Source organism: Brassica napus, chromosome C1 (assembly GCF_020379485.1).
Source record: "Brassica napus cultivar Da-Ae chromosome C1, Da-Ae, whole genome shotgun sequence".
NCBI classification, from domain to species: domain Eukaryota; kingdom Viridiplantae; phylum Streptophyta; class Magnoliopsida; order Brassicales; family Brassicaceae; genus Brassica; species Brassica napus.
In genome coordinates, this window is record NC_063444.1 from 15,238,394 (window position 1) to 15,258,710 (window position 20,317).

At 36.0% G+C, this 20,317-nt stretch overlaps 2 protein-coding genes and 1 pseudogene across 2 annotated transcripts; 2 read left to right on the top strand and 1 right to left on the bottom strand.

Moving 5' to 3' along the window:
• The first annotated feature begins 1,164 nt into the window (after nt 1-1,164).
• LOC106376074 lies at nt 1,165-9,047 on the top strand (annotated as a pseudogene).
• A 38-nt stretch (nt 9,048-9,085) lies between these two features.
• On the bottom strand, nt 9,086-9,978 carry LOC106376083 (probable histone H2A.3). Its single transcript, XM_013816131.3, has 2 exons — nt 9,686-9,978; nt 9,086-9,520 (listed from the first exon to the last, which is right to left on the bottom strand). Exons 1-2 carry the CDS (start codon nt 9,872-9,874, stop codon nt 9,308-9,310), a joined length of 402 nt encoding a protein of 133 aa, XP_013671585.1. The 5' UTR covers nt 9,875-9,978; the 3' UTR covers nt 9,086-9,307.
• A 2,348-nt stretch (nt 9,979-12,326) lies between these two features.
• LOC106376081 lies at nt 12,327-14,012 on the top strand. The gene is made up of 2 exons (XM_013816130.3): nt 12,327-13,123; nt 13,292-14,012. Exons 1-2 carry the CDS (start codon nt 12,523-12,525, stop codon nt 13,924-13,926), a joined length of 1,236 nt encoding a protein of 411 aa, XP_013671584.1. The 5' UTR covers nt 12,327-12,522; the 3' UTR covers nt 13,927-14,012.
• Nucleotides 14,013-20,317: the final 6,305 nt, after the last annotated feature.

Consider the following 20,317-nt stretch of genomic DNA (forward strand, 5'->3'; position numbering starts at 1 on the left):
ACATTTCAAAAAAAAAATCAAACAATAGTGAAAATCAACTCAGCCTTTTGATTAACAAACATCATTCGGAAAAATAAATCCCAATTGACAAAGCTAGACTGAATCCGTCAAAATCCAGTAACTAAATTCAAGCACTCATATGTGCATATCAGCACGAATATTTTACGTAACAGAAGCATGAACTCATTAAATCGACAAAGAGGAAACATATCTCATGATTACCTCCGGAAGATTCTTGCTCATCCATCACTTGTTGACACTCCTTTGCAGAGAAGATACTCGATCGACTTCTATTTTTTCGAGACAATAAATTATTATTGGAGTTCATAAGAAAACTGAACTCTAGTGCAAGAGGAAGGAGACGACAACCCTAATCAGCCAAAGGCGACGCATACTGAACTATTATAATATAGATTATTTAAATCCAGTTTTAAAAATGAGTTTCGATTCTTCTTCACGTACTGGACAAAAGAATAACCTATCATTTAGAAGTAAAACCAATAATATATGAAAATCATAAATCTTCACGCTTTCTTTTTATACAATCTCTCCAAATCTATATTCTTAAACTAAAACCAAAGAATCTTTAGTCAGAGAAACCCATTATAAATCGTCAAAACCTTAGGAAAAATCAGTACAAACCAAATTATATTTTTTATATCATGTGTTTTTATATATCACCATATCTTACTTATCTCGACTCTTGTACATGTATTAAGTTTAGGACGAGAGCTTTGATATCATGATTAAGCTTGTTAAGAATGTATATTATGCAATCATATTGTGTTAGGTCGATTTGGGATGAAATATTTTGGATCAGCACATATTGCCATATGTCAGTTTTATATTATAAAATGTAGAAGAGCTATAGATGTAGTATCTTTTGTAATTTTAAAGATCGATTTGAGAATTTCAGTCTATTTTTAATGTGTTGGTTCTCTTACAAAAAGATGCATGCACAAGATTATTTGATTTTGTATATAAATTCATGATTAACTACAATTAGAATCAACACAATAATGAAGCAAGGTTCTCTCCACAGCATGACACATCAGATTTTTAAATGCATGAGGGATTGACATGTCATTAAATGAAAAAAACTGTGAAAACCAATCAAAACATTTTGTCTCTCCACGTCACTTTCTTCTTCTGTTTAATCGAACATCAAACTATTTCCTCATTCTTCTCTTGTTACCTAGAAACTTAAATACTCTTCTTCTCCTTAAGCGACTTAAGATAATATCATTATTATAAAGGGACTATGACTACACATGATCAAACGTGAATCATTATTAAAATCTCCTTTGTTTTCGTCTTACTTACCCGAGACATCTCCCTCTTAGAGGCGGAAGAGTTCTTGAATGGTGGAATTTAGTGTTTGTACGCGGTGGCCATAGACGGTTGTGACGGCGGAGCAACAGTGGAGCTTGGCGGAGGAAGTTCGAGAGTTGTGTCTCATGTAGTTGCCGGCGTTCGAGAGTCGTGGCTCTTTCTGAGAAGAATAATCGTAGATGGATCCATGGTCGATTTCGAACACACCGGCTGTCATGACGTCTGCGGTGGCGTCGGATCCGCTAACCATCAGTGTTCGTCAGAGTTGAGGCTCCTTGCTAGCTCTTCTCACCCTCGCTTGAGTATCTTCTCTCTTTAGATTTTTTGGGTCGTAGATCTTGCTGTGTTTTTTGTTTCGATGTCTTGTCTAATCCTCGTTATGTTGGTCTTGCAAACGTTTTTCCGGTGCCGGAATGTAAGATTCAGATACCCTTTTGGGTTAATATTTTAATATAATTTCGTTTAAAAAAAAGAGATGAAAAAAAAATATGTGTTAATTGATCAAGAGAAGAAACGCAGCAACAAAGGAAGAAGAAGCATGAGATGAGATGAAGAAGAAGATGAAGCAATAGTCTGAGGTAAAGAAGGAGATGCAATAAAAGAAAGAGACGGCTATACCCAGAGAACAAAACAAAAAGAGAAATTAGGTTTGGTTTAGACACTTGGGTGACAAACTTTTTTTCATTTTCTTTTAATTTTTTAAGATCGGTTGACTGTTCGGTTTTCATTAACCGAACCGATCCTTACAATTTTGAAAAATGAAAGAAATGGCACTTTAAAATAATAACTGAAAACTGAATTCAATTTTATATGTGATTGGTTTTGTGTACTTAGCCGAGTAATAAACCGAATTATCCAAAATCCGGTTCGGTTCAGTATAGTTATAAGGTCATTTTTATTACAACTACAATTATAAGAATGATTAAACAAGAAACTTCACTATAAAAAATTAAAAGTGAGAAGAAAGGGTAAGAAAATAATTGGTATATAACTATTTTTTCTATCCATTATGTTTGTTTGTTAAGATCTAAAATCTTTTTACCAAAATCATAAAATAAACCATCATAAAATAAACTCGCGCATTTGCGCAGGGCATCAACTAGTAATCATTAATTCACTATTGACATACCGTATAGATACGAGAGACCAGACATACATTGGAACTAACAAAAATTAAATTCATATTTGGGATCAATACATAATATTTGGTTCACAAAATTGTACCCCAAATTGTTTCAAAGTAGATATTTGTGCAATCCTTAACAATTACCTCAATACCTCCAATACAACTTCCATTAAACCATTAAACACCAGGCACCAGCAGCGAGAATATCGTCCAGATCATAATATTGACCTTTATGGTCTTTTCCACTGTTTTTTTTTACAGAGTAGATGGCCTACTTATAATAAAAACAAATGCATCAACGTGGAGATTCTTGTTTTTCACTCCCGCTCTGAAAAGTATTGTGGAAGCTTACAGAAGTCGCCGTCGCGTAATGTATACCATAGAACTTCTTTATACAAGTGATAAGTTTCATTCTTTTCCATTTAGCAATAATGGAGATGGGGTTATGAAGGATGATTAATCTCGCTCATGTAAGCCCTTTTCTGACAACGCTCATGTATTCATTAAGTTACTTCCACATATCGACTTTTGCAAATCTGAGAAGTAAGTTTAAGCCAATTCATTCATAAAGCTTTTTATACAGTGTGTCAGAATAGACTAGTCATAAATGGATGCAGTTTTCTTTTTGGCTTTCGATTATTCTAAAGTTTAACGGGTGATTAAATGATTTTTTTATCAAAGAAAACCAAAAACTCCTTAAAAATCTACAAAACATTGAAGGTCTAGTCTAACTATACCGTTAGATCATATAACTATACTGATAGATCAAACCTCTTTGATACTATCATCTCCAAATGGTTCACTACGTGCTATTATTTTAAACAACATCTAATTTTATTTTCTAAAAAATGTTCAAAAAAATTTCAGTGATTTCATTTTCTTGTTAGAATTTTTAGTTTAATTGATTCTTATTTTTTTAAAAATAATATTATAAGAATCAACAAAGTTTTGTTTCAACTTCTCAATCGTCTGTCTTAAGAATCAACAAAACAAATAAACAAGAACAAAATAAAGTAAAAATGTGTCATTTGTTAAAATAGATAGGCTTTCAACCTAAAATCAACTAGTGGTAATTAGGTTGACATATTTATTTTATATACTAATTAATGTCTCTTCCAATTACTGATATGTGAGACTTTGTCACTAATATGCATGGTCGAAATGATGGTTCTTCCTTCGGTCAATCTTATAATGTTCGGAAAAAGATTGATAGGTCAATTTTGGAGCGCATCCATGTAGATCAAATTAGACTGTATAGATCATAGTCATATGAGAGAGGTGAGAGGGGGGGGGGCAGCTGTCCCACATGAATTATTAGGGAAAAATTTATCTTCATTGGTTTTTTGAAAAAATTATGAATAAGTATTAAAATCCATTTTAGTGCCCCATGATTTTATATTAAAATTTCATATTGTCCCGGTGAGCCTTTTGGCTGGCTCCTCCATTGATCATGGTTTGATATTATGTTAAATCAGATGGTCTTTCACATAAAACGAATTAGTGATAAATAAATTAGCTTATCTATTTTATATATTATTTAATATCATTTCTAACTTCCGATGTAGGAAATTTTATCATTAATACCATCACTTTAAGAACATTTAACAACAACATCCAATTAAAGTTGTCAACCACCTTTTTTGAAATTGATCAGGAGACATCCGTTTTTGTTTCCATGTTTTTTACTTTATTTGACTTGAAATCAAACCTAAAGATCTTATATTTATCGGTTTCAAAATAATATTTAGAGTTTTTACACATATTAAAAAAATTAAAGTTTAGTTATTAATGCATATTTTTTTGTAATTTTATATTTCTTATATTTTTGACTAAATTATATTTATTATATTTCTAAATCAATAAAATTTTAAGAAATGCAATTGATGTTTTTGAAGTTTATAATTTTTTATTAGTTGATTAAAAAGTGTATTGAAAATATAAAAAAAATATTTTTTAACATAATTTTTAAAAAACAGTCATCTTTTTCGGGATGAAGGTATTATTTGTTAATCACATTATAAAATCTAAACTTTCATTTTTAAATCAAATTTACAACTAGGTAGTAACACGCGCCTTGTGCGGGAAGTGATTATTAGTTTCGTTATTTTTAGTAAAAAGCATTAAATCTGTTTAATCTGGCTATTGGTTCGGTCTTAAGTTTTTTTTTCTGTTTTTAATCTTCTAAAATATAACTATTATTTTAAATTAATATTCATTTTAGTTTATTCGTCTAAAATGTTTGATTTTTTGGTTTTTTCCTGTAAAAACCAAAAATACATCTTATTTGTTTGTTTTCATGTTATGAATTTTAGATAATTGCCATGTCGAACCAATAGTTTCATATTATAGTTTCTAAGCAGATAATCGTATTAATAGTAATTAAAATCTAACAAAAATCTTAGAGAAAATCTTATTGAGACAAATCGGAGTTGAGAGTGTCTTTTTTTGCCAATTTTCCCTATTATCAAATCATTGTGAAGCTGTCACGTGTCTATTATAGTGTGAATGCATTTATTATAATGCTTTTTTTTTTAATGTATAATGGATTTATTAAAGAAAAAGAAGGTTAAACCAGTATTGGATAGATATTCTTAAAGATTCTCAAGATAGCCTTTAGATTTAAGGATCAGAATAATTGTGCTGGCATAAAATCATTAATTTTTTATATTTTCTAAACAAAAACATCATTAATTATTTATCTAACCACAAATCAACCAAGAATAAAATAGAAGGTATATTATTATTGATCATATAACATTAAATGTTAATAAATTTTACATAGAAAACCGAAAACGTCATATAGTTTGGAATATACAAATTTTTCTAAAATGACTTATATTAAAAAAAAAGAGGGAGTATTTCCCAAGCATCATCCAAAAAGGTACGCGGAAAGAAAACCCATCTGATTATGGGGCTCTAATCATCGCGAGTCTAAAGTTTGTTTTTTATCATTTCATTTTCGGCTGAAGATAGAATGCCCACCAAAGAGAGAGAGCATCTATATTCTATATGCTCCACCGAGTCGTCTGTATTCTTCGAACCTAGCAGATTAGTAAAGAAGGAGACAATCATGATGTCCTTTTAATATGTACGAGACGTTATCCGTTGCATCCCGCCAATGTCGAATTGCATTCCATGCGAGAAGGAAGAGCTTCTCGTCGGAGCGGCGTCCGTGGGTGATTGTGAAAACCCTAATCCCAAACAAGATGTCGCCATTTTCCCTAACACTGTCTCCCAAGACTGGCGCATGTCTTGAAAATTATACTTGTTGCCAAATGATTAAAATATTAGTTCTTTTATTTCCTTTCGAACACTATCATTACCATACTTATTAAACAGATTTAGTTTTAATATTGTGTGTGAGAGACTTCTAAACATTGAAATGCTATTTTTCTAATGCAGAACTTTTAGCTTTTCTTCAAGTGCCGGGGTTCTTTGGAACATCTGCTATTAAACCTCTGGTATGGAGTGTTTGTCCCCGTTCTTGGGGGAGATTTTGCGTCCCATGTGTGACTCAATGTGCTCCCGGGTCGTTAATGCCATAAGGTTCAAATCCAACGTCCAAGCTCTTAACAGTGTGATGGAGAGATTAGTTGAGCTTAAGGGCAACATAAATGAAGACCACAAAGATAAACCATTTAGACTCAAGATAATGGGGTGGCAAAGAAATGCTGAGGAGGTTATCACTAAAGCAAGGTCGAAACTTGAGGAACGGGTTTCGTGTGGTAAGTCCTTGAAATCCAGGCTGAGCAGGAAACTCGTTACGATTCTCAACGAAGCTAGAATGCTCGAAAAGGAAGGTTTAGATCTTTTAGACATGATAGCTGCGGCTACTGCACATGAAAGAGTTGAACATGTTCCGGGAGTTTCAGTACTTCATCAAACAACGGCTTCAAATATGTTGGGTAAAATTATAGATGGTTTGAGGAGCAGTGAGGTTCAGAAGATTGGTATTTGGGGTATGGGTGGAGTAGGGAAAACGACATTGGTGAGGACGTTGAACAATAAGCTTCATGAAGAGACTGCAACTCAACCATTTGGCTTGGTGATCTTTGCTACACCATCCAAAGACTTTGATCCAAGAACGGTCCAAAAGCAGATTGCTGAGAGACTGGATATCGACACCAGGTTGGGAGAAACTGTAGAGAGGCTGGCAAGAAGGATCTATGTGAGGCTTGAGAAAGAGAACAACTTCCTTCTTATTCTTGATGACGTGTGGAAAGATATTGATTTAGATCTTCTGGGCATTCCACGAACAGAAGAGAAGAAGGGTTCAAAGATCATTCTCACTTCCAGGTTTCTTGAAGTCTGTCGTAGTATGAGGACAGATCTTGATGTTAGGGTGGATTGCTTGTGCGAAGAAGAAGCTTGGGAACTGTTTTGCCAGAATGCAGGAGAGGTAGCGAGATCAGATCTTATTGAGCCCATTGCAAAAGCCTTTTCACTTGAATGTGGCGGGTTGCCCCTGGCTATCATAACAGTCGGGACAGCTATGAGAGGAAAGCCAAATGTCATGTTGTGGGAACACGCCTTGAATCAGCTAAGTAGATCGGTACCTTGGATCAAAAGCATTGAAGAGAAGATCTACCAGCCTTTGAAACTGAGCTACGACTTCTTGGAAGGACAAGCAAAATCTTGTTTTCTTCTTTGTGCTTTATTTCCTGAAGACTACTCCATTGAGGTTACGGAGCTTGTGATGTATTGGATAGCTGAAGGATTCATGGAGGAACAAGGTTCCCACGAGGAGTACATGAACGAAGGAATCACAATTGTGGAGAGCTTAAAGGACTAGTGCCTGTTAGAAGATGGTTCTCGCAGTGAAACCGTTAAAATGCATGATGTTGTCCGAGATTTTGCAATATGGATTATGTCTTCCTCACAAGATGATTGCCATTCGCTTGTCCTGTCTAGTACAGGTTTGCAAGAGATTAGACAAGACAAATTTTCTCCTTCTCTTCGATGGGTTTCTTTGATGAACAATAAGCCCGAGAGGCTCCCTCGTCTACCAGAAGAGTACTGCATGGAAGCCTCAACCTTACTGCTACAGGAGAACTATCTTCTACAAGAAGCATCAGATGGGTTCTTGCAAGCATTCCCAGCTCTTAGGATTTTGAATCTAAGTGGGACACGCGTGAACTCCCTGCCCCATTCCTGTTTGCAGCTTTCCAAACTTCATTCTCTTTTCTTAAGACCTTACCGAACTACCTTCTCTAGAAACTCTTTCTAAACTTGAGCTACTGGATCTACATGGCTCCCGTATCAAAGAATTCCCAAAAGGGCTAGAAAAGCTGGAGAGCTTTAAACACCTTGATCTTTCAGGAACAGTTCACCTCAAAACTATTCCAGCTAGAATTGTTTCGCGGTTATCAAGTTTGGAGACACTAAACATGAAATTAAGTAACTACCATTGGAGTGTAAAAGGAGAAGAACAAGAAGGCCAAGCAACAGTTGAAGAGATTGCATACCTTGACTGTTTACAGGTGCTGTCTATATGTCTTATTTGTTCGCCGTCTTTTCTGAAGAAGAACAACTCTTCTTGGATCAAAGTCTAAAGAAATTTCAAAATTAATGTGGGCTTTAGCTACGTTTTGCCTATGATACACGATCAGAGGACACTAGCAATAAGTGGTCTCAACTTATCACAAGTATCCATGGAGTGGCTCTTGGCTTGTACAACCTCTGTAATACTGAACAGTTGTCAAGGGCTCCAAGGAATGATGAAGAAATTGGTCACTGGCAGCAAGACATTCGTGAATCTGAAATCTCTAACGATTGTGAAAACTAGTATCAACTCTAGTGGTGGTGGGATTGAGAAGGCAACCAGCAAAGGATCCTCCACAAGTCCAGACACACTTCCATTTCTGGAGGAACTTGGTCTGCACGAAGTTAACTTTGTATCCCTTTCGGAATTACAAGCACAGCTATGGTTGAGATTGGTAGCTCTTAAACTACTTCTGGTCAGCAAGTGCAATAACCTTAAAACACTCGTTGAGATAGACATGTTCACTATGCCAAACCTGGAGGAGATAGAAATTAGCGACTGTAACTCCTTGCATAATCTACGCCAAACTATTGATGGTCCACAAGAACCTCTCCTACCAAAGTTACGTGTCATGAAACTGAGAAATCTTCCAGAGCTGGAGAGTGTTTGCTACGAAAAAGAGACTTGGGAGTGTCTCGAACAGGTGAAAGTCATGAACTGTGGTCGGCTATATACTTTGCCCATAAGCTCCAAAACTTGTGGAAGAATCAAGGAAATAAAAGGAACTATAAGTTGGTGGAAACATTTGAGATGGGATGATCCTTCTACTTTAGAAACTCTTGATCCTTGTTTCAAGCCATTAAGATTACTTGGTGAAGAAATGGCACCCATATTTGGGGAGCACTACTTGTGGGACAGTTGATGAAGAATCTAGCTAGGTCCATCATCCCAAGAGCACTACTGTCTTTTCTCTGTGTTCTCTAATATTTCAATTGTGGATGTGCAAAACTCTCTTTTGTTTATGTTTGGATGTCTTTCCTTTGTTCGAGTCTTGAAAATGTGTGTGTGCAAAACTATATCAACAATGTTACGTTTTTGGATACATAAGTTTGGTGCTTAAAAGGATAAACATCAAGACACTGCAATAAGTCAACAAAGTGGAGTATTATTACAGTACGAACCCCTAAAGCATGTAGAGTCTGAAACAAAGAGAAGAAAGGTTCTTCATATATTCACACAACAGAAACAAAATATCATATGCAACTACAACTAGATCCACACAGCTGTTGTGTAACCGTCCTCTACTACTTGTTCGCTCTCACATCAAACCATTTTCCAGCGTTACCTTCTTTGTCACATAGGATCTCCTAATCTTCTTCATCGGTAGGCTTAGAGGAACCGGCCTTCTTGTTGGGGAGAAGGAGATTGTGGATGTTAGGCATCACTCCTCCATTAGCAATCGTCACATCTCCAAGTAGCTTGCTTAGCTCCTCGTCGTTCCTCACAGCAAGCTGAATATGTCGAGGCACAATCCGAGTCTTCTTGTTATCTCGTGCTGCGTTCCCGGCAAGCTCAAGTACCTACACAAATTAATCACACCAAATTAACAAACCCACGTTTACAGATCCGTTAAAGAAACCTCAATCGGACCCGAGATTAAACCTTTCGCTAGATCATCAAATTCGAAAACAAGGAAGCAAATCTAAATTGGTGATCAATATCTATTAAAAGAGTCTGTGATTTACCTCGGCGGCGAGGTATTCAAGAACGGCGGCGAGATAAACCGGAGCTCCTGCTCCAACGCGCTCGGCGTACTTTCCGGCCTTGAGGAATCGGGCGATACGACCAACGGGGAATTGGAGCCCGGCCTTGCTACTGCGAGATGTAGCCTTCTTCGCCGCGCCAGATCCGAGTTGTTTACCCCGACCCGCCATCTCTACTACAGCTGAGAAGATTGAATTCTCTAGAAAGGCAAACTAGGCCTGGGCATCCGGGTCTTCGGGTCGGGTTCGGATCGGGTTTTGTCGAGTCCGGGTCCTTCGAGTCCTAGCAATTTAGACTCATATAGGTACCTATAACTTTTCGGATCGATTCCGGATCGGGTTTTGTCGGGTCCGGATCGGTTCAGGTCTATAATTTCAAAACTCGTAAAATACCCAAAATTTTCGGGTATATTTCGGATCCGGGTCGGTTCGGGTATTTACGACCCGAAATAGACCCGAAATACCCGAATTGGATCCGAAAACCCAAAACATACCCGAATTTTATCCGAATACCCAAATTATATTTTCTAAAAATCTAAAATTTCACCAAAAACCTACAATTATACCCGAAAATCCAAACCCAAAACTTAAAAAAAATCCGAAATATCAAAAATATACCCAATCACCTAAATATACCTAGTATATACAATTATTTGCGGGTACTTCGGGTACCCGAACGGGTCTCAGATAGGACCCTGACCCGAACCGAGACCCGCAGGTCCAAAAAAGACCCAATAGATACTTAGCATGGATCTGAACCCGGAGCCGAACCTGTATTTTCGGGTCGGTTACGGTTCGGGTCTTCGGATCCGGGTAAAATGCCCAGGCCTAAAGGCAAAGAAAAGTATATGGACGACGTGTAATTGAGACGATAACAATAACGAGTAGTTGGTTACAGCGAAACCCGCCATGAGTATTGATAAGTATCCCTGACCAATGATATGACACTGCACGGATCGATAGTTGTGACCGTTAGATTGTTTTTCATTTAAGGGATGCGATTTGGTTTCCTTCGGTTAGGCACTTTCTTTTTGTCTCTCTTGAACTCGGACTGTTTCAGTGAGTGGTTACATGGGCTAATTTGGGCTTATTAATTTTAGCCCAAAGTAGCATAACCTTTTAATTTAACATTTTTGGCCCATGTTGCTTTGGGTCAAGTCCATGCTCTATTATTTTTGCCTTTGAATCCAAACAAATTTTGTATCATTATCAGTTTATCACAATCATTATTTGCAGTTTGGTTGGTTAACATTCACACGACAATTTTTGTTCAGTGAAGGTTTTGGACCAGAAGCTAAACTGATCCCCAGTTTTAAACTATAAGATATTGTCACATTTTCGTCTAACCAAATGAGCAAATGTACCATCGCTTTTACTATTGTTGATAGTATAATCCTATTTTAACCGCTCAAAATTCCTTTACAGTTCCACTAAAACTCCATCACTACTAATTGGATTCTTATTCATTTCAAATCGTCGGTGACTTTTTGTGCAATCCTAACTCAGATGCACAAATGTTTATTCAATAAACTTTTTCTTTTGTTTAGAAGGGTAACCAATTCTTGTTAAAGTGATTATATTGGTTCATTCTACGAGAAAAGTGATTATATTGGTTCATTCTACGAGAAAAAGGAATTCCGATTATCATTTACCATAAAATCAAGCTACAATTTTTGCTTAATTTCTCCAAGGATGGATAACAAACAGAAGAAAACAGGATGTAGACATTCGAAAAGGTGCATGTCATGAGCGTGGTGGTGGGTGGCCATGATGTTACCAACCTTTGAAACAAAAATAGGTGGATCTCACACTTATTAAATTGTTCATTAATGTGGGATGTGGAGATGCCTACGTAAAAATCACAACACAATCATTATTTGTTTACATAAATAATGGGAAATTTATTCAATCAGATCATTTTCTAAGGGTACTATGTGTATACAGAAACTTCTTAGGGATTCTTAGAATGGAGTTCTTATCGGAATATAAGAACTCGTCTCTTAACTTTTAATTAAAAAAGTTAAGAACCGGCTCTTAAAATTTTTATTCAAAAACCAGTTCTTAGCTTTTTTAGTTAAAAGTTAAGAGACGAGTTCTTATATTTCGATAAAAACATCACCCTAAAAACCTCCAATAATCATGCTCTCTGGTCGTATTGAAAAATAATGTGAGAACCAGTTAAATTTGGTTTTGTACTTGTTTGGAATTGGCAAATCAAATTTCCAAAAAAAAAAAAATTCACTCAAATAGTTGTCCGGAGGACAACATAATGTGGATGAGTCCTTCTGGTCTGACAGTATGTGAAGACTTCACTATTCTAAATATAATTCAAACTATGCAAAATATTGGAAGCATACAGTTGGGAAATGTGAGGCTGTATTTTTAGCCAAGAGACAACCAAATCATATACAGTATAGCCTCGTGAGTCAAATAGTATCAAGCAACTTGACAATCTATGGTCCATAGATAATTAAGTTACCTAAGTACGATCATCGTTGTCTCGCCAACTCATAGATTGTTAAGTTAGTTAAGTACGATCACTGATGTGTCTACATATGGTCCATAGATAGTTAAGCTACCTAAGTACCATCACTATTGCGTCTTGATTATAGTTTTAAACTTTTACTTAGCGTATCTTTTTTTTTTTTATCTTTGACACAGCAAAAGAAACTCATGGTTGTGTCTCTTTCTTTTTGACCTTTTAAAAACTGAAAACAGAAACACAATCTAACATTTCATTTCAATCATTCTTTTCGTTTTTGCTTCTTTCGTTCTCATATCCATCAGAAGACAAAACATTGGAGAGAGAGGATACAACAATGGAAGGCTCAAGAACAAGAACTGAAAAGAAGAAAAAGCTACCCAGTGTTTGGTTTTCACTCAAGAAATCTCTCCACTGCAAATCTGATCCCACCGACGTACACGACCCGAGTTCCAGAAGCAAAGAGACAACCAAGAGATCAACTTACCGGTCCGGTTGTTCAAGATCCATAGCCAATCTCAAAGACGTAATCCACGGAAGCAACCGACACTTAGAAAAGCCGACGACTTGCTCTAGCCCTCGTTCAATCGGAAGCAGCGAGTTTCTCAATCCCATCACTCACGAGGTCATCATCAGCAACTCCACTTCCGAGCTCAAGATCACCGCCGCCGCCGGCGACGTAGACTCCTCCACCGGAGCAAGGGAGTTCGTGGGAACTCTGAGACCAGGAACGCCGGTGCATTACTCCTCTTCAAACAGGAGCCAAGCGTCGAGAAAGGCCTCGTCGGAGAGAGACAGAGGAGGAGCAGCGTTTAAACAGAGCAGGAGAGACTCCGCCGTTGTCAACGGAGACGATTCCTCTGTTTCTTGCCATAAATGCGGCGAGAAGTTTAGCAAACTCGAAGACGCAGAAGCTCATCACCTCACCGAACACGCCGGTAATAACACAAAGTTTCGTACTTTACGTCATAAAGTTTCTAACTTTTTTTTTTGAACTGAATAAAGTTTCTAACTTTTTCTTTTTTTGAACTGAACAAAGTTTCGAACTTTTTTTTTTATCAATAAAGTTTCGCAACTTTCAACCCAAAAATTTTCATTTTCGCCAGTGACAGAGCTCGTGGAAGGAGATTCGTCGAGAAAGATCGTGGAGATGATATGCAGAACAAGCTGGTTAAAGACAGAGAACCAATGCGGGAGAATCGACCGTATCCTGAAAGTGCACAACATGCAAAAGACTCTAGCGAGATTTGAGGAGTACAGAGACACCGTCAAGAACAGAGCGAGCAAGCTACAGAAGAAGCACCCGAGATGTATCGCCGACGGAAACGAGCTCCTCAGGTTCCACGGAACCACAGTCTCGTGCGTTCTAGGGGTAAACGGGTGCACGAGCCTTTGCTCGTCGGAGAAGTGCTGCGTTTGCCGGATAATAAGAAACGGGTTCTCGGTGAAACGGGAGATGAATAACGGGATAGGGGTTTTCACGGCGTCGACTAGCGGGAGGGCGTTTGAGTCGATCGAAATGGACGGTGGTGATGGGACGACGGAGAGGAAGGCGTTGATCGTGTGTCGGGTGATCGCCGGGAGGGTTCATAGGCCGGTGGAGAATGTGGAGGAGATGGGCGGGTTGAATGGGTTTGATTCTTTGGCGGGTAAAGTTGGTTTGTATACTAATGTTGAGGAGCTTTATTTGCTTAACTCTCGAGCTTTGCTTCCTTGTTTTGTGGTTATCTGCAAGCCCTAAATCAACTTTTTTTTTTGGGGTTAAGTTGTGTGTGGTATCAATAGAGTTTTAACAACGCAAAGTTGGAATATTGAGTTCACAGCTATGAAAGTATTTAGCATTAAGAACGTATAAACTGTAGTTGTGTTCACGTAAAACCTATAACAACAAAAGTTCATTTGAGACTTTTTGCTACTATTGTTGGAGCAAGTGGAGTACGAGAATAAAAGAGACTAAAGTTTGAAGAAGTTACATCACGTCTTAGAAAGCCGAAGTTACATCACCGAAGAGTGGAAGCTGAAGTTACATCACGTGAAGAGTGGAGTAACTTCAGCTTCCACTCTTCACGTGATATATAAAATATATCATACATTAAGATATGATGGTTGTTTTATATAGCTTAGTGGAGTATTACGTTTCCTTAATTTATGCAAGTAGAATAGTTTTTTTTGTTATCTTCAAAGCTATATAAAACAACCATCATATCTTAATGTAAGCAACAAATTTTGTCTTTCTTGATGCAATACTTGTCTGTGATTAATTACAACTATTAGTTCTCCTCCTTTTCTTAATCAACTTCTATCAGGTTGTTTTGGCACTGATCTCTAAGTGGAAAAAGACAGAACGTTTTGTTCGTAATGGTGTTTATTGGCTGTTAGATTCATGTGGAATAGAGAAATGGAGAAATGGGGGGGGGGGGGGGGGGGGGGGGGGGGGGGGGGGTTAATGCACACAATAAAAAGGGAATGGAGGTTGAAGAGCGCCAGAAAGATGCTTTTGTTTCACGGGTGGAGGATACTGGTCAATGCCAAAGCAATAACTTGTAGACAAATAATAAGTCTAGGGCAATATATAATTGGTTAGTCATGCCCTATTTGGTATTTTGCACATCTCGTGTCAGAATATGTGAAGAGAAAAAATAATGAGCAATATGTTCTAACCATGAAAATGGAGCTGATGCAACTTTATTTCTCTTTTAGTCGTTATCATTCGTAATATGAGGCTCATACTAGGGATGATAGTGTTATCTAATTAGCATATTCAGCTTGAATAATGCCATATGTTTTAGCTAAAACCCCTCGTTAGCCAAATATGTAATACATATAGTTCGCCGTAAGCAATGTAGTTTTTAGTCGAGAGTCAAACTTTGAAGTTTGAAGTGTTGAGGGAACTTTGATTACTGATGGATTTACAACAGAAACTCTGACGTGCTACTCCGAAATAATATGCCTTCCGGCCTAGAAAATCAAATTTGAATCATAATAAAAAGGGTGCAATTAAATTTGAAAACATCAGGCTTACATACATCAAACATGATATGGTCATGCTGTTGTTTATAATTGAAAAGAAGAGTGAACAAAAATATAAATCTCGCTAACATACTGTTTGAATAAGGCAGTCCATACAAATTGCAAAGGCACTGAGACAAAGCTTGCATCAAAAGTGTCTACAAGACTAGGACTACTAAAAACAATCTTAACACACAACTAGACCTAATTACACTCCGTACCCTTTTTTTGTTGCTAAAAATGTAAATATCATTAACAATGCAATGAAAGCCTGATTACAAGAGAACTTGAAATCAAGTTTACTAGATAGAGCCGCAAAAAAATGTAAAAAGACTCATAACATCAAACATAAATCAAAGCTTGACTAACTAGAGCTAAGCGATGAAGTTCAAATCAGTATCAAGCGACAGCAATATAATCCTAAACAAGCGCTTCCTAAATCCTAAGTTAACCTGCTGGATGAAGGAGAAGGTCTAGTGGTTGTGATTTGCCGCTGTCAAACCAATCGCCATAGGACCACAGACTTTTAAATGTTCAAACCATTTTTGAGAAAAGTTTGATTATGCTAGGTTAGTTAAATCTGATTAATTCATCTAAGTCCATATTATGTTCTTTCTAAACATGTCATAACATAAGATAAGTCCGATAATGTACATGCGTTAATTGTAGACAACAGAAGAATTGTTTAACCTATATTGGTCACTCATAAGTTACTAAGTTAGCATGCTTTCGTGTAACTTCATGTGCTAGTTATACATGTTTAGCCTATGGTTTGACGGGATCTCGTGTGGAAGCACTCCCAACTGTGAGAAGGTACAAGTATGGCAGAGAGATGAATGAAGAAGGTTTCTATTGCAGCTAACATGAACTTCTATTGGTTCATTTGCTAAAGGTTTCGCTTTGGCAGTATGCCAGTATACAATACAACCTTTTCTAAATAAACAACTTCTCGGAATCGCAAAAAGCTTTATTAGTGAATTCTTAACAAACACTGTAGCCTGATCAAAACTACAAGCAAACTAAAAATAGACAATTCGTTGTTTATCTCACTGCTTGAGTTTGTGATTCAAGGAAGGAAACTTAAAATTGATAGAAGCATCAATTGTTTGATGAATAATTTCCTCAATACCATATTTGTACTAAAATATCAAGATATAGAGAGAAGAGAGCACAAGAACTTAAACTGTATCACTAAGGTTAATGAATCATGTACATGTGGGTCTGTTTATATACAAGTATACACGTGTATAGAAGCGTATACAGAGCCTCTGTATCTATACAAGTATATGAGACTAAGTATACGTAATATAAAACCCCAGTTCTCTTAACTTCTTTGAAGAAATCATAGACGTCATCAAACCTGGTCTCTCTTCCAGATCATCATCTACCCTATAAACCAAGAATAAAATTGTGAAAATTTTGGTGTAAAAAAAAAAAAGAGTCAATAAAATCATTTGAAGATTGTAAAGTTTCAAGAACTTACTTATCAATATTGTCAACGCAACATATGCATTGACCTTCAGCTTGTGGTTCTTCTATCAGAAACAAATGCGCCATGCAAATATCTTGTATGTGTACCAAACCAATCGAACCCATTCTTTTGTTCACTGCTGATAGTATCCCAAACAACTAGGAGTCACCTCAAAACCAAAATGGTAAATAATTATGCCCAGCATATCAGTTTATATTTGATAACAAAAAATATTATATATACACACACGCACCTGTTATTGGAGAAAGAGAACTTGAAGGCTTGATGGGAGTGAAGGAGTAAGAAATGGACCCTAGACAGTAGTTGGAATGACTGAAACAAGATCCAATCATCATTCTTTTTCATATCTAAATGATTCTTCCTCTTATACGAGTTTCGATAGTACATAAATCTGTCGTCCACACAAAGTCCAAATCTATTTATAACGTGCCTAAAGGAATTGTGTCATGTAATGGACTATATAATATTGTAATAATATTTACCCATCCACTTACTTTTGTTTAATAAGTACATGATCAATGGGAGTCTTGCAACTCTCGTCCACGATTGATCTCCACCGTTCATTTTCATCTTTGGCTGTGAGAGTACTGATGGATGATGAAGACAACTCTCTTGACTGATTTTGACTTTAGACAAGAACCAAGTACGTTATGTACGCCTTTTATCGCCGGATCAATGACTTTGCTCTGGACATAACTCATTAACTCTCTGAGATTCAAAACCCGTTTCGTTTTGGTTAAATCCAAGACCAGACATTTGAAATAATTTAGCAAATAGTACGTGTTCTTTGATCTTAACATGAGACTTCCATCACCTACTACATTTTAAGTTGAAAAAAATAGGTACGTGGAACAAAACCGTCGTACCGAGATTGACGTGATTCGGTGAGATGTCATGTCAAACTCCATGGAAGCCGCTACATGGAAGAGTAGACGCCGTCACAGCCTTCAATGGCGTCAACAAAACTGCCATCATCTTGAAAGATCCGCTCGGAATAATCTAAGCCGTTCCGCGTTCATTTCCTCTCCACTTGGTTTGAAAATATTGAGATTTTGCTTCAAACTATTATGCATGCAAACCAGATTAACCAATAACATTCCCATGAATTTTATTTTACAAACGAAGTTTCAATTCAGTTTAATTGTATTAAAAATAACAAATAATTTCACCGTCGTGCAAGAACTTATCATTGATAATCATATTAGTTTTTCTGAAAAAAGAAGAAATAAAATAGTTCTTTAGAAAACAAGAGAATACCAAGATCTCTGAGGCTATCTCTAATCCCAACTCCAAAACACTATATTTTTAGCATGATTTTAGCATAAAATTTCTACGACGCAACGTTAAAAGTTACACTTTTTATTGTAACATTACAATTTTACACTAAATTTACTGTAAAACTATAGTGTATGTTGCACTAAAATAGTGTAATTTTTTAGTGTTGGGTTAGAGAATTTTTGTCTGACAATCATATTAAAATGATATTTTGGAGTTGGATTGGAAATTCAATGTAGGGTTTTTACCAAAACTAACCCACAACTTGATTTTAACCTCAAACATATATTCAAATTTGAATCAAATGCAAAACTAACCTAAAAGCTTTGTGAAATTACAGCCCAGCTCCTTGTGACCAAACAAAAAAACAGAAGTCATTTTTACGAATATAGCCCTAATAAGTCGTCTGAGTCGTCTGAGATGTTGGAAGTCGTCTGGACGACTTCAAAGTAAGTCTTCTGGTGTAGCTGATCTTAAAAGTAATTTATAAATTTTTTAAAAAATATTTTGATAAGCGAAAAATTAAAATTATGTAATTATAAACAGTTTAAGTGATATAAATTAAAATATAATAAAATTGAATTGTTTTCAACATAGATGAGTGTAGGTAGTGAATCATGGTATTCTTAGGTCTAAGGTTTGGCAACATATGTTGTAGTATTGTATGTATTCTTAGGTTAGATTTTAGAAAGTTTAAATGGTTTTTTGAAAAATTAATTTTTTACTTATACATGTTTATTTTTGTGTATAGTAAACACTTTTGAAGTTTAATTTGATTTTATGAAATGTTTAGTTAGTTAATTAAGTTTAGGAGTTATGTTTAGGGTCTAGACGACTTACATTTCAGTCGTCTGGTAAAGAAATTAAAATAGACGACTTACATGTAAGTCGTCCAAATATTCTCGTCTAAAATTTTTAAAAAAATTATTTTCCCGCTTAAATAATTTAAACCAGACGACTTACTTGTAAGTCGTCTCGGAAGTCTTCTATTTTAGTTTTCCGCTAAAAATATTTTAATTTCCCGCTAAAAATATTAAAGTCTTCTGGACAACTTACAAGTAAGTCATCTAGGAAGTCGTCTGAACCAAAAATATTTCACCTAATTGGATTTTTTGTCTCCCTATATAAAGAAAAATTTACACATTCTCTCTCATCCTCTCAAATGGCTGCAATAAAAATGTAATGTTCATCATTCTAAAATTCTCCAACCTCTCTCTATTCTCTTTGACTTGAAAACACCAAACTTTATATGAATTTTTCAGTTTTGTCTCATGTCTTTCTTACTAATCTATCTTTTTTTGCAGGTTTTTAATCAGATGGTACTAATCTTCCACTCATTTTTAGGTAGATCTATTAATTTTAGATATATATTTTTGTGTGTTCTATAAATATAGATTTATCTAATCTTTCACTCATTTTTTCTGTTTTAAAGTCATTTGAACGTTTTTGGATATGCAGGTTTTTCAGATCTGGATTTGATATGCAGGTTTTTCAGATCTGGAAGACTTCTGGGACGACTTAGTCGTCTAAAATATAATGCACTAGACGACTTCCATTTCAGTCGTCTGGACTTCCATTTCAGTCGTCTGGACTTCCTGGAAGTCGTCTGGACTTCATGGAAGTCTTCTGAAGAAGTCTCCTTTTCATAATAGATCTGAGCGTTTTGGTAAGTTTTTATGTCTGATTTTTCTTCATTTGGTAACTTCTTGTTGTATAAAGTTCTTACTTTTTTCTCAAACTAAAACTCTCCAAACCCACTCTAATCTCTTTGACTTGAAAACACCAAACTTTATATGAATTTTTCATTTTTGTCTCATGTCTTTCTTACTAATCTATCTTTTTTGCAGGTTTTTAATCAGATGGTACTCATCTTCCACTCATTTAAAGGTAGATCTATTAATTTTAGATATGTATTTTTATGTGTTCTATAAAAGTAGATTTATCTAATCTTTCACTCATTTTTTCTGTTTTAAGTCATTTGAACGTTTTTGGATATGCAGGTTTTTCAGATCTGGATTTGATATTCAGGTTTTTCAGATCTCGAAGACTTTTGGGATGACTTACATGTTAGTCGTCTAAAATATAATGCACTAGACGACTTCCAGGAAATCTTCCAGACGACTTCCATTTTAGTTGTCTGGACTTCCTAAAAGTCGTCTGGACTTCCTTGAAGTCGTCTGGAAGTCGTCTGGACTTCCTAGAAGTTGTCTGGACTTCCTAGAAGTCGTTTGGACTTCCTGGAAGCCTTCTGAAAAAGTCTTTTTCCATATCAAGTGGAGTCCAAGCTTGTCTTTGTAGATGAATGATCTATAATAATTTTGTTTGTGGTCTGTTTTGTGTTGCATGTCTACTCTTT

Excerpts from the sequence above, each read along its gene's own strand:
- LOC106376081 (XM_013816130.3), top strand. The coding sequence starts at position 12,523 with ATGGAAGGCTCAAGAACAAGAACTGAAAAGAAGAAAAAGCTACCCAGT. Across the intron at positions 13,124-13,291 it reads TCACCTCACCGAACACGCCG|TGACAGAGCTCGTGGAAGGA; the intron begins GTAATAACACAA and ends CATTTTCGCCAG.
- LOC106376083 (XM_013816131.3), bottom strand. The coding sequence starts at position 9,874 with ATGGCGGGTCGGGGTAAACAACTCGGATCTGGCGCGGCGAAGAAGGCT. Across the intron at positions 9,521-9,685 it reads TTGAATACCTCGCCGCCGAG|GTACTTGAGCTTGCCGGGAA; the intron begins GTAAATCACAGA and ends TAATTTGTGTAG.